Below are 15,104 nucleotides of genomic sequence, written 5' to 3' on the forward strand. Positions count from 1 at the left end.
ATAAGCGTTCGTCTATGTATAGTCGCTATTATACATAAATAATACATTTTATCGGAAACTCTGAAAACCCCAAGGCTATCGTTTAAATATCGAGAGAAGGAAGATAATTTTATCGTTAAATTATCAATGATCATTTACTTCAAACTGCCTACGTCAGATTGGTTTTTTGAAGAATTTATTCTTTAACAAACCGACGATATATTTGTTTCATGTTCTTCTATTTGGGTGAAATTATTTTCGCAAATTAATATTCACAGTATGAATGCGTCGTTTCCCTGAGCCAGCAATTAAAATAAGCTACGGGCAGAGGAGCACAATGATCATTAAGAACCTCTGGTGTAAGTTATCCATGCATAATGCCGGTGATAAAATTCACTCGACTGTGGTCAGCGATCTTGAATCAGTGAAAAATGGGAGCAGTGGGAATTATCGTCGAGGAAGGGATTCCTTCTCAACTAATGACTCTAACAGTCGGTGGAAAAACAATTTTCCTCTGGTGGTCCAGTCGATCGAACAGGATCGAACATGAACGGATGAGCCAGCGATCAAGTAAATCTTCAGTTTAAAATAACGACGTGTTTTATTTCTGTTTGGGTCGTTAGCGAATTAGGGAGGATTTCGACGAATGTAAATGATATTTACATTTCGTAACGACGCGCAACGCGAGAAGATATTTAGTCCGCCCTTGTAGCTCGTCAGACTTTTCACTATTATTTTCGTAATTACGTCGAACGTATGAAAAATGTTAAATTATGTAAAATAAACATATGGACGTAAAATTTCACGACTAAATAACGAGAGATCTTTTACTATTATTTCAATTCGAATCGAGTTTCTACTATTTTAACTTATTTAGTTAAAATACCCTATCAGGTATCTTTTATTTTTGTGATTATTTTACTTGAATAAAGAAATATTTTTAATCGAATCGAAAGAAGCTACGCATAAATAATAATAAATCTTTATAACAGGATATTCTAACCCTTTCGAGATTAATGATACAGTATATGTCAAGATAAATTTGGAATTATATAGCGGAGCAACTCTCGAGATATGAAATGGATGGGCAATTTTTGGGGGGTCGTTGCTTCTCGATTTCGATTTGTTTCGCAATACACGCACGGCCATCGTCCTGAGATTCATTCGCATGAAATACAGTACACACATACATACACAAACACACATATCGTGCCTTATGTAAATCATCGGTTTCTAACGATCTCGTTGCGCAACCCCGCCGCAATGGCGCGACGCTCGATAAACTCACGATGAAACCTCTCCGCTCTCATGTGATACATATTTACCCTTGAGATTAATAGCCGCAAAAGGAATTACTATTTCGATCACTCTCGACTGTATATCCTTTCTCGGTTCAAAGATTTTAGTTATCCTTCAAATAAAATTGAAGATTAAGATGAATCGATCCTTTGACAAACCACGTTCGATATTCCATCGTAATTGATTTACATTCAATGGATATCACAGACATACGTAACAGATGTAAATAGTTTAGATATAAAAGTAAAAATTTTGGTTTCTTCCGTTATACTAGGTTGTCCGAAAAGTTTCTTTCGTTTTATAAGGAAATAATAAACACATAATGTTTTTTGTTTTATATTAGTTTATTTAACTATGCACAAACGTAATAATAGAAATAGAACGAAATGGATCATACCTAATTCAATAAATTAATATAAAACAGAAATTGTTGTTCATCCGTTATCACCTTATGAAACGAAAGAAACTTTTCGGACAACCTAATATAATTCTTCACACACATTTCGATCTAATTTCTTTCGTACAAATTTCATGCTTGATGAAAATATCGTTTATAACGATAGTCGAATGATATCTTAAAAACAAATGGGACGGAAGTTCGGTGGGAAACAGGCAAGGAAACGGTAGCTTCCGCTTTCTCAAGGAGCACATACTGTCGAGCAATCACGCGTAAATGGACTGGAAGAATTAGAAAATCGTTTGGTAACGATAACGCGGTATTGAAAGCAAGAAAGCCGTTTCGTTACCACACATCACCGACATAAAGCGAAATAGCGCTATTTTGTCGAACAATGCGTTTGTTAAACGCAACCGAAACACCATGTGACGATCCTCGATTGTTTCTCCACAATGGATTCTGTTCCATGTTTGAACAGCCGACGTTATTTTCGTAAAACATCGTTCCATTGAGAAGAAACGCTACACGTCGCAGTCGAGCAACGTCGATTCATCGAGCGAATCGGCATTTTTCATTCATGAAAACGTCACACACCGTTCAGGATAGCATTATTGCGTCGTAATCGATGTCTCTCAGCAGAGAGCACGAAAATCCAGAAAATTACGTCGCAATGCTGTCGACGCGCAGCTAGTACGCGTGTATGTTTGCGTATAACCAATAAGGGTGAGTGTATTTCGCGATCCATCATCCGTTCGGATTACCAACAGGGCGTATCTAGTTCCGTTGCGTCGGTTGGTTCGTCGCTTTGCTCGCCTCCACGCAATTGTCTGGAGAGCGGTATTTCGTGCTCAAAATTAAGAACAGCGTTTCATCGATATTTTTAAACACAAATTTATTGTATGCACAGTAACAAACTTTTCAAAACGTATAGATTTTTACTTTATTCCAAGAAGGTATTGTTATTTTACGGAGAGAAATAGTTTCTATCGCTGAAATGATGGAAATTTATATATCGACTATTTGATATAAAACTGTATTTTTCAGCATAAAATTCGATTATATTTCTCTGTAGTAGCATGTAGTTTTATTTATAGTAACAAATGTTGTTCTATAGAAAAAAGGACGAAGAGGTAGAATTTGAATGTCATCGTTGTGATTAGGCTGAAAACATTACTACTAAAACATATATCTACGATATAATTAAAAATTATAGAAATGTAACTGCTATAGCAATTATAATATTGGACGATATATAGGATGAAGCATTTGAAACAAGTCACCTGAATATCTCGCTTTCTTTCGATGATAGAAATAAATACATCGGATCAAATTTGATTGGTTTCGTGAAGCACATAATCTGATGTAACTAATTTCTCTCTTACAGGGGAAACTAAATTTTAATTTATGTATTAAACTTTAAATGTGTATTGTACAAATAGATATATAGAAATATGAAAAATTTGGAATGCTTGTTACAAATGTTTCGTTCAGTAAAAGACTAATGCTCCAAGGCTGACAACTTAGATAATGAATAAGGTTTATAAAACGAGAACATTTGGATAACTTATTGAACTTAGCGTGAGTTAGATTTTAATTCTCTGGTGATAAAATGACAAACTACTGAAAGTAGGTCCTTTGGCTTTTCTGTTCATTTATTCCAGTCAGTTGATTTATTTGCATTCCAAATACTCAGTAACTTTTAAGTTTTAAAATCTTTTTAATTGAAAAAATTTTCTTTGACAAATATTCTATTTTCCTTCGTTCAAAGGTTTGTATAGCTGTTGATGTGCTTATATACTAGGCTTTGTATTAATTGAAGAGCTTGGGAGGTTGACTGATGGAATCGTTGTGTTCTTTAAACGACGCATGCGACTATCCGATACGATTTCCTAAAAATCATAAATTATTTATGATTACAATAATACTAAGCGATTTCGATAAAATTTTCAACATGTACATAACCGTCATAAATCTTCAAACCGTATTGTTTAATTTAAATTTCGATCAAGACCTGGATTAAAAAGTTACAAAAACTGACCTTTTTTTCTTCGCGATTCCGACCAATTGCAATTTTTCCAAAACATTTTTGCACGTCATCTAGTAAGCTAATCCTTCTAACTTCCAAAAAAAAAGAAAAAAAAACGAACAGTTTGGTCCAATTTTTAAAAAGTTATTCTGTTTTTAAAGAGTGTCCGAATATATGTTAATGCCGGCAGTAGAATTTTACCTTCATTTTTTCTAGGACAAAAATTCCATTGCGTAAATTTTTATAGCTATTTAAACATTTACATGACTCTTATTATGCCGATCGATCCAATTGCATTAAAAAAATTTTAAACATACATTTTCCACAACGTTTTTCGTCCATTTAAGCATCGGTGATCATATAGATACTTTCAGTAGTTTAATTTTCCTGCACGTAGTTGGCTATCCGAATTCTCGTTTTTCCCATATCGGGAATGCCTGTCAAGTGGCTGCAACGAATACGTTCGGAACACTAGAATACTTCATGCGACCATTTTTCAAAATCAGTGTAGAGTTAAAAGTGGCAGTAAGTGGCGGCTTAAGTTTATATACTCTCTTTAGTAATAAAAAATGAAGTTCCCTATAAAAAAAATCCTACATCTGTCACCCTTAAATATTTTTGTGAAATCTTTGTCGAAGCTTAAATAGTTATAAACTTTGCGCTGTTTAATAGGATATAGGATTTATAAGGATTAAAAGATGCTCACAATGCAATTAAACGATGGAAATATTTCGACATGCGTAAAACTATAATTCAAATCTATTGTTTGAAGTCCTATAACGACTACATGGAACAATCAGTTTCATTTTGAATTTCAGGATTTTGTCTCGAGAACGTAGCTCTCGATTGCGCAATTATTTAAAGTAATGTTGCGGATCCTGAAATTTCGAAGGATTGTCATTTCAAAGGAAACGACATTTTTGGGGAATGTTGCACTTGAAAAATTGAATTTTAACAAAAGGCGGATTTTCAGGCCTGTTGGATCTCCGCCATTCTTCCGCGCACGCTTTATTTGTATTCCCACCGATATAGCGATTATGTCTGACATAGTAAAATTAGTAGAAAGGTTCCACGTACTATTCTGCTTAATGTCGAATACGTAAATACATTCTGGGATCGACTGTTTCCAATTATTGGATATAACAGTAATCCGAACACTGGTGATGTTTTATTCATACGTAGAAATTCGTATTTTTGCAAACATAACTAAAGACGTGTTTCATTTAATAAATACTAAACAGAAGCTTGTTTTAATTATCATATCCCACAAGGAGCGCTTCGACTGAAGAAAGGAAATCCAAATAAATAGGAGCCTGTATCATCTACTAAATACATACCATAACGAGTACTTTATTTTGAATTTGTTTTGTATATTTTTGCATACTGTGTACATTTTGTATGTTTTCTACATGAAATAGTTGAGATAGTTGCGATAGTGATTTTTAATAGGAATGATACTATTGAGATATGTATAATTTTGTGTGCTAGACTAGATTAGCTGTGTAGTAGTGACACACGTATGTGAGTATGAGTGTATGGAAATACGTGTGTACACAGCGTCTCGAAAAACAGATGAATGCAACTGTTCCGTTAGCAGTGTGGTATAGAAGATGGCGATACAAAGAGAATGCTGAGACGCGTGCAAATGTATATCGACGAAGATCCTGCAAATCATTTATTAAATGAATCTAAAACTATTTTAATATAAATTCTAAGTGTAATTTTAGTATTCCTTTACTTTTATTTCGCCGATTAAGATCCACAATTCTCAACAGATACAAAGTCAATATTGATATTATTGTTCTTCTCAACGGAAAAGATATGTACATTAAAGTGTTAGGGATGGAGGGTGGAGAATTTATTATTGTTATCCATGAGCCTTTGGAACGATAGAGATAAAGGGAGAACAGGCAATCTGCCACTGATAAATTTCTGTTTTCATAGACTTCAAAGTTAAAGCAAGGATATCTGACGTTACTTTCCTTTGCAAAATGTAAAAACGAATTTTGGTGAAATTTGAGAGACGAATTTAAACGAATTAGATATTCCAAATTACAGAGAAACGAATGAATCGATTTCTGTTTCAGAAAGCGCGTACGAAGATGAGGAGCATGGCGCCAGGGGCGCGAGATCCCCTGGTGAAAGTGGTCTCGGCGAAGAAATCGGTGCTCCTGACGATGATTGCGCAGATCTACCTTTGAGGATGGATATTAACACGATCAGGGGGGGTTGGAACTCGGGCGCGAGGAGCGGTTTCCTACGGGGCATCGGGCAGCGCGTGAGCTTCGACCCCGAGGCACCGCCGCTGCCGCCGCAACCTGCAAGAAAGGTCGATGAAAAGGTCAAGGTAGGTATTTCTAACGTTACACAAGAAGCTACTGTTTATCACGAACAGTAACAAAGTATTTTGTTCAACCAACGAATAAATTAACGCTCGTGATGGTAACCAAGTCTCCATCACTATTTCTCCTTTAACAATTTTTTTAATTAAACCGACATAATGAAATTGATGTATGGTTTGTCAAAGTAAATTTCAAACGTTTATAATTCGCGATACAATTATTCACGAGTATGTAAACTAATTAGAAATCGATCAAAGTTAATTGGAAATTATTTACGGTCATGGTAGATTAGTAGAGACAATCAATTTTTTAATTAGTTACATGTAAACTAGGTGACCATGTCGATGACCTTCGTGTTGAATTAATATTAATAAAAATCTACGTTATTGAAGGAACCACGGCCTATCATCGATCTTGGACAAATTTTTTACGTTCGTGCAAAGATGTCGCAGAGCTTTTATGCACCCCCTTTCTCTATTAAACATTGAATAATGTTTTAAATACTGAAGCCTAAACATATTTATACCTTTAGTTTATAACTACGTTAATACTATTCTAATATTTCAATTTGGTAGGTTCCCTTCCCTTTGGTAACTTCCTTAAAAACATACCACCATACAGAAAATCGAAGAATTTTCGAGCCTTCGAGAAGAGCGAACATAATTCATATTAACATACATAGGATTATATTATAGTTTCAAGTAATTTTTCGTACAAATTCTATAAAATAACACTTGGTTGCGTCACACAGATAGGAAACTGTCAGTTTCGAGGAACTATGAAAATGATACCATCGATCTGTCTAGTCTACAGAAAGACTACACCCAAACAAGGCTGAATATTTTGGCTGTCAGTATGGGGGTTAATGGAGTTGCGAAACGTTCAAAGTAGAACGAGCGTTTGACAGAGGAAAGGAGGTGAACAGGCGAATAAAAGGAAGCAGTCGGACGATAACTGCGTTACGACGTCGACCCAATTTGCGGAAGTCGCTATTACGAATCAGAAGTTCTCTTCCCGTCGTAGTCTACCTTTTTATTGCCTTCTCGAAAGTCCTCTCGAGAGAGACGATTATGTTCCGAATCCCTGCGAACGAATCAAGCTGTCACCGGAACGTTCTGACTAGTTCCTCGAAAGAAACTCCTACGCTATTTCGATGATCGTAGATAATCGGATTCGACCGGTCGACAGATGTAATTACGCTGTAAGAACAGAACAGAAAGAGATCGGCGCCAAAACTTTCATTCTTAATGCGTTCCTCCATTCTATTTCGTCTGTGACCTCTGTACCACTCAAATCACCCATTCCAACACTGTAGATCGGAGATCAGAGAGGAAGATGAGCAAGCAGCAAAAAATTATTTTATCGACGCTACAAGCAGCTGAAGATAACGCGTACGCTTATACGCGCGCTTTTACGAGTGGTCCGTGAAGCTTTTGTTTTTATTGCGCCGTAAAATCTCTATCGAGTTGATTTCATGGCGGCAAGCGGTATGGTAAATGTACTGGACAACTCGTATTTCGTGAAATCAAACATCCTCCTAACAATTCCAGTCTGGTAGTTCCAATACGCCTTTTCTAATAACAATTAGATAGTTCAGCTTCTCAAACGAAATCGCCGTTCAAAAGCATTAGGACACGTACGTTCTATTTCTAATTCTTCCATCGATAGCAAACGAGACCTCGAAATTGGTTTCTATCTTTTATTGGTTCGTAAACGTCTTCGATGAATCTCTGCTCGTCAAGCTGCTCCACCAAAATCCCGTGGTTTTACCCGATCGAAACCAATCTTCCACACTTTCATCTCATCTTCGTGCTATTCCGCACACCAACGATCTATCATATTCACCTTTGTTTCACGGGACAGCGTTTGATTCACGGCGTGGACGCAATGCATTAGAATCTCCTGCCTCTCGCAAAAAAACTACCGGGAAGCCGCAACTAAATCATACGACGAATACTTGAACATGACCGGTCGACGCGGGAATGGAGCTGCTTTGAATACAGGCCAGCAGAAGCTCCTAACGACTACGATGTCCTAGTCAGTGATCGCTAAGAATAAAGGTCTTCATTTATTTAAAAATACAGCGCATGTGTATTTAACGTATAAAATTCATTCTTGCCTCATTTAACTTTAATTTTGAAATTAAAAGTAATGCTAAAAATGAGGATGATGTAATAAATGCATCTTCTGACGAGTACACCGGAGCAATCAAATATATAGACTCTTACGAATGTATATATTTCGATCTTCAGATGTTTCATTCGTCAGAACCGCAATTACAATCTTAATAGAATTACGGAAGAAAATTCTTGATAAAAGTTGGCTGAAAAAGGGCGGAGGTTGGAAAATAATGAGGCTACCAGGTAACGGAGGGATGGAGGTACTCGGCGGAATACGCGTGAGCTCGCGATTACCCCTCTCGGCTTCAAGAAGATGACATACTGTGCCAAGGGCCGACACTGACAGCGAACGAGTGTTTGCCGGGGCGCACCCTAATTGTCGAGCCGCCACACCCTCGGCAAACATTGTCCATCAACCCTCCTCCTAACAACCATCTCTCTATCGGCCCCTACCACTCGACCCTTTTCCATCGGGACCAGATATATGTACATATATACGCACATCGCACGTATACGCGGTGTCCTTGGTGCGAAAGGACGTGGATAGCTGTATGATTAGAAATGGAGGGTTGCTTAATTGTTGGAGATGCCGGCATTAACCGAAGGATCTCGTCTCGCGTTACCCCCCACACTATTTCATTTCCGCCTCCATCGTACATGTGTTTGCGGATCGTCCGCAAATATCAGAGTTCTACGTTTAACGTCATTGATAAACTTCCTGCCTGTTGCCTTGGCTCCTTAACAAACGGTCGATGTCGTATTGGTCAGTTGATAAATAAATAAAAAATAAAGAAACCGTTGGTAAGAACTCGGCTAACGATTGTTTATAAGGACGTCAAAGAGTTGTATTTTCGAGTAATAGGGAAGTCTCTGGAAGGAGACTTTATTAGGATCCAAAAGTGGAAGATTGGAGGATTTGTAAGATGTCTTCGATCGTAGATCGGTTCATTGTAATGTACTTTATGGTTACGATCGATTAGTCCTGCAGCATCTCTTGGGTCATGTACGATATAGTCGTATTTCTCTGTCGTCATGAAATTTCTTAAGCTTGAGAGAAACGCGAGAGACGCTTCTCCTTTTGATTTTCTGGGTACAAATGTTCCAAAACGCTAAAAAATCAGAGTGAGATTGAGATATGAAAACTCGAGGACCGCAGCAGGGTTAAGTCAATGAGAAGGCGCGAAGAAAAGTGGCTTAGTTAAAAATTCTGTGTTGGGTTCATAGAATAGCGAAAAGACTGATGTGTCGGTGAAATGCTGTCTATGTGCCTAGTCATGCTCGCCAGAGACATAACTTTTTTACTCGGTCAATCTCTAATGAGAAATACAATACTTTGTCAAGCGTAATGAGAAACCTGTGGAAGAAAATATTAGGTTATCCCATAAGTAGCGTCTTGTTTTCTGCAACTATATTCCAACTTTCTGCTAACTTTTTAATTCTCTCCTTGAAAAATTGTTACGATCTCGACCGAAATATTCAGTTATCCCTATGAAATTTCTCATTAGTATCTAATTATTATTAATTAGGTTAAGCGATTCCAATGAAATAAAAAGCTTGTTATGCTAAGTACAGAGAATGGTATAATAATTTTCAATTATACCTTTCATTTTTTATTCCAACTCTTTCATTTATTGAACCTAATATCGTCGATGCTGTTAGATTAAATTAAATTTCACCAGTTCCCACACTCTTGGCATTACCTTAGGAATTCAAAACGCAAGATAAAAAGCTACTCATGTATTTAATTAATATCACGCCGATCAAAGGATTTTGTAGAAGAGTAGAAGTTCTGTCGATTGAATTTACCCACAAACATACCGTTTGCAGTCACACAATACCTCTTGTTCTGAGCAGTATAATTGAAGAAACGATAATAGGCTCTATCTTACATATGTCTTATACTATCTTATCTTATATATTAGGATTTCATTAAGAAAAGCTCCGAGAATACCCGGTTTGCAAGAAAGTATACAAGCATAGAAGTTAACTCTTCCTTTGAATAGGCCGGTGTAGGAAGAAGGCATTGTTTCCGCTCATGTTTGATCTTTACGTGTTGTATCTGGTATTCTTTCCTCGTCTGCAATCTAATGACAGGCATAAAGAGAACTTGCCTCCTAACGAGAGGTTTTCACGATCGAACAATGAACGGCTATCCGAGTCGTTAATTACTCCCCTTGTTCTTCCTACGATCGTCCCAATTTCAGCTGAATCTTCGATCAGCCTTTCCATACTCATCCACGCTCCTGTATATCCCTCGATCGACGCTACTGTTCCCTTTCGGTCATTTTCAAGCGAATCGTATTTCTCTATGGTTAGAAAATTTCTTAAATTTGAGAAAAATATTAAATTGTTTCATAACGTCAGATTTACACGTGGCCGAACTTTTATTTATTCATAAAACTATTACCCCATTAGTTTCACACTTAACTAAGTTAGAACTTTACATCTGCACACATTTTTACGATTAATAACGATTTTGTTAATGCCAATTACAGCTTTTTTTTTAAATTGTTGTCACGTATAAACTAAACTTTTTAGAAGTAAGAGACGACATTACGTACGCTATGACTTAATATACGAAGCGAATCGGTATTTTTATATCGATACACTGCAAATATATACAGAAAATATACTTTAAAAATAGATAAGAATTCGTGAAATTAAGTTTATACCAGGAAGGATAGGGGACACGAAGAAGTAGAAAATTGGAAGAAAAACTAACCATAATCCTTTCACTGCCTCTTAGGAGAAAAACTTTCAGAATCCAGTTAGCTGTTATCTCTCGAGAGTATCGAGTTTAGGGTTAAAACTTCAAAGTTCCACGAAATTTCCGAAGTGTCCGATCCCCAGGTAACACACTCAACTCTGCTCGTACACCGCTAGTTATTTCATTATATTCGCCTAGTTCTACATCCAGAAGTTCGATGACGTCGTATCGGTTTAAATCACGCCGCTTCTCTCGATCCACGATGCAGATCCATTCGCGCGCACGTCGTTCACGTGGGTGACTATATCCAACGTTGCGGTACATTTATCATCCTAATTTCATCCATCTTTCATCGGAGTTTCGTCCGTCGATCAATAACCCGTTACCCCTTGAGTTTCTTGAGGAATCGATGGTTTTTTGTTATGAAAAGTGGGATTGGGGCAAAGTCCAGCAAATTCCACTGAATAATATATTATGAGTAGACGTGTATTAGTACTATATTGGAAAATATGGTACGTCGGTGTATTCAGTACAATATCGCTTGTGGAAGGTGTGTAAGAAAAACAGTGGACGGCGGATTTTTATGCATTTCTGGGAAATTCGAAAGTGCACGTAATATGAAAAAATACATAAAACATGTAAAGTATACTTTGTTAAATTACGTTCTCAAAAATATGAATTTGCACAAAAATCCACCTACTAATGATAACGTTACCAATTTATGAGAAATAAGATCGGTTTCGTTACTTTTTCCATACATCATGCGTATCGTAAATGTTCATAAAAAAATAAAGAAAAATTGTAAATATAATTCCGAAAAAAAGGATGTATCGCGGGACTGAACGAAAGGAAAACATTGGCGGGCAGCGACGTGTTTTGATTAATCCTGTCGCGAGAATGAATAGCACGGCGGATGAAATAAAGCTACGAGAAGCTTCATTTTCCGAAACGTGGACGCAGCGACGAGACTATAATAAAAAGTTACGACGGTTTGCAGAGGCACAGTATCCACGGCATGATAGAGGAAGAGAACGTGGTGAGACCGCACCAGGAAATGGCTAGTCTGTCCTATCAAGAGAAGAAGTACCTTCTCGCGGTGGAACGTGGAGATGTTGCTTCTGTCAGAAGGTGAGACTTTGGGAAATCAAAATCGTACGTGAGCTGGCAACGTATATTTACGTGTTAATGGGATTATATTTGGGGAGTGGAAATTTTGGGGGCACGTAGCGAGCGTGGATTATGTAACAAGAATAACGAAGGGGAGAATCCTTAATGTCGCAAGACACTCTGGAAAAATTCACTCTCGTACACGTGCCAATTTTTTCTCCTCTGGATATATATATATATATATATATATATATATATATATACATATATATATATATATATACATATATATATACACATATGTAGAAGAGAATTTTCAAAGCCCCTCGAAATCCTAGTTACGTCATCGAACGTTCGTATCTCGTTGTTAATCATTCGCAAACAAGACACGTCTTATACCAATTATATCCAAGTCTGGATGTAACTGATCTTTTCTCCATGGAAAGTTTCAAAAAGTTAGGGTCAAACTTTGAGAGTATCAATATAAACGAGCAAAAATGTCTTAATAAACACAAGTCGATATATCGTTATTTTCGAAGTTGCAAGACGTACATGTTCATAATATGAACATATGAAACGACAGATACAGATAACTCGACGAGACACTCGCATAGATGCATATTTTTGTATGGAAAAATTTTCATTCCCAAATATACACGCGAAATATGAATGCTCAGCGGGCTAGAATCGGCAAGAAGCAAGGTATTGTTTCGATCACTTTCAACGCGACTACAATGGTTAATTTGAAAGGCGGGAAGAAACGGCGCGTAAGAGTATCGCAATCGCGGCTTTTGTGCAAATGAACATACACGCGAGCTGGTTGAAATCCGTTGGATCTAGAGTTTAAGCGTTAAACAGGACAAGAGATCTCGCGGGGGAAGGTCAAACGCGCAGCGTATACACATATGTATATCGCGTCAGTGTGCCAACAAAGGATCTAATTATCCTACGAATAATCGTCCCGTGATGCTGAAACTTCTCGGAATTCTTCACGGCGTTGCTCGTTTCGACGCAATTAATACCGATTGCGATGTACGAGAAAGTTTCAGCGGCCGTGGAATTCTCATTTGGCTCGGTCTCGGGAAACAGGACAGCTAAATACGATTGCCAAGTCGATCCGTTCCGGTGAACGTAATGGGAAAATCGCGAGCTTCGTGGTTGAAATAAAAGAAAATAAAAAAGAGAGAGAGAGAAAGAGAGAGAAATAGAAATGGTAAAACGAAAGGAAAAAAAAAATAAATAGGGAAGTTAGTAGGTAGAAACATGGTGGGTGCTGTTTCAGGATGTTGCAGAGTGCTCACGAAACCGAAATGAACATCAACTGCGTGGATCCATTGGGACGTTCGGCGCTTCTAATGGCGATCGATAATGAAAATCTGGAAATGGTGGAGCTGCTGATCGAGCATAAAGTCGACACGAAGGACGCGTTGCTTCATGCCATCTCCGAGGAATTCGTCGAAGCGGTCGAGGTACTTCTGGAACACGAGGAAAGTCTTCATCGAAACGGGGAGCCACACGTTAGTCGCTTTCATCGTCTAGTATATGTAACTGTATCGATCCAAGAATTTTTTATGCTTTTCTCTTTATCAATCTGTAGAAACTAGTCGCGCGCGTATAAAACGTTTCTTTGAATATTTTTACGGTCGCGTATAAGACGTTCTTTGAACAATTTTTCCTCATCCCTTCCGCTCGAACTTTCCTTTACTCTATCGGAGACACTTTGATTTCGTAGCAACAAGCTTCGCCTCGCAATTAAGCGGTGATTGCATTTTTCCGGCTAGGCAATTTCGTTTCAGTTATCGAAACTCCCCCCTGCTTCGTAATTTTCACCGTTGGTTGATTTCGTTCCGCGCTTAGGCGACCAACTACGGCGACCAGACGACTCAGCGCTACGGTTAAGTAGATTCCATTCGAGAAATAAGTCGACCCACATTTTAATCAGGTAATCCGAAGAGTTTTCCGTCGTTGACCGTCGCTCGCAACAAAGCGTGTCTCGATGAAAGCGTTTCTCGATGAAAGCCAGCTGACCGAATCTCATTTCCGTCAGAGCTTGAAAAAACGCTGCACCCGTATACCGGTCAAATTCACGCCGACTGGACATCGGGGAAAACGGGAAAATAAAGGCGAGAGGGTCGCGGAATTGTTGACGAGAGGAAGCTTAATCAGCTTTTATTCCTCTTTTCCGAGGGAGGAATCGGCTTACGTTACCATCGGAAATAATTATCATGGTCCCCCTTACCTCTAACGATCGCGATGTTTTATTAGTTTGCCAAGTGCGTCGATTATTAAAGAAACAGGGCAAGTACGGGAAAGATGATCTATCGTAGCTATTTCAGAATGGAAGAACGAAATAACAGTTTCATTATCGTTGCGTGTAGCAACATGAGACCCATTTCGTTTATTTGTTTCAATTAATCTATTAATCCTAATTTCTTGAACATAATCTTCTTCTTTATGTCCCTGCTATTAATTTTTAACGAGTTGTTTCATTTCTACAAAAAAGAAAAAAAAGAAATAAAGTATGTTACATATATTTGAAAGGATTCAAATCAACTTTTTCAATCCACGTAACATCTGTCTTGTGCTTACCCTGCAAATTGTTTATTATACATTTGCTCGCGTATTCGTCGTAAGATTAACGTAAATTCGCGACCTAGGAATTTCTTCTACGCTCTGTCTAAAGAACAATTGCTCCATATTACAATATATATAATATAAGTTTATACGTTTGTGTTCCAGAGCTGGGAAGCGCTGCCATCGGACACCGCAACCTTCACACCAGACATTACACCCCTAATCTTAGCCGCTCATAGGGATAACTACGAGATCATTAAGATCCTGCTGGACCGCGGATCCACGTTACCTATGCCACACGATGTTCGTTGCGGGTGAGCGGTCTTCAAACAAAGCTTCTTTCATCCTTCTCATAGTTACGAAATTTTCTTCGTAAATAAATCTGACGCGAGAAGCTGTAGACGTGAGAAACTGCAATCCCTTGTTAAGTATACGTTTCACGTTGATTAGTTTCCCGTACTGGTTTAGTACGACATGCGATGTTCGAGCGAAGCCCGCGTATACCAATCAGTTAGGGTATCTACAATGCAACCTTTACGCAGCCCAAACTTAA

At 37.8% G+C, this 15,104-nt stretch overlaps 1 protein-coding gene across 7 annotated transcripts in view; it reads left to right on the forward strand.

Moving 5' to 3' along the window:
• Positions 1 to 15,104, forward strand: part of Trpgamma (Transient receptor potential cation channel gamma) — a 98,819-nt gene that overhangs the window by 67,262 nt on the left and 16,453 nt on the right. For 4 of the 7 annotated variants that reach the window (XM_033331900.2, XM_076619241.1, XM_033331897.2 and 1 more), the window contains 4 exons: positions 5,789 to 6,048; positions 11,868 to 11,998; positions 13,260 to 13,521; positions 14,717 to 14,865. In XM_033331900.2, the coding sequence (XP_033187791.1) occupies positions 5,905 to 6,048; positions 11,868 to 11,998; positions 13,260 to 13,521; positions 14,717 to 14,865 (686 nt within the window). In that variant the 5' untranslated portion in view covers positions 5,789 to 5,904. The remainder of the gene's footprint in view (positions 1 to 5,788; positions 6,049 to 11,867; positions 11,999 to 13,259; positions 13,522 to 14,716; positions 14,866 to 15,104) is intronic. The other 3 variants (XM_076619242.1, XM_076619240.1, XM_076619243.1) reach the window with 1 other exon arrangement.

This window comes from Bombus vancouverensis, chromosome 6 (assembly GCF_051014615.1).
Source record: "Bombus vancouverensis nearcticus chromosome 6, iyBomVanc1_principal, whole genome shotgun sequence".
Lineage (NCBI taxonomy): Eukaryota > Metazoa > Arthropoda > Insecta > Hymenoptera > Apidae > Bombus > Bombus vancouverensis.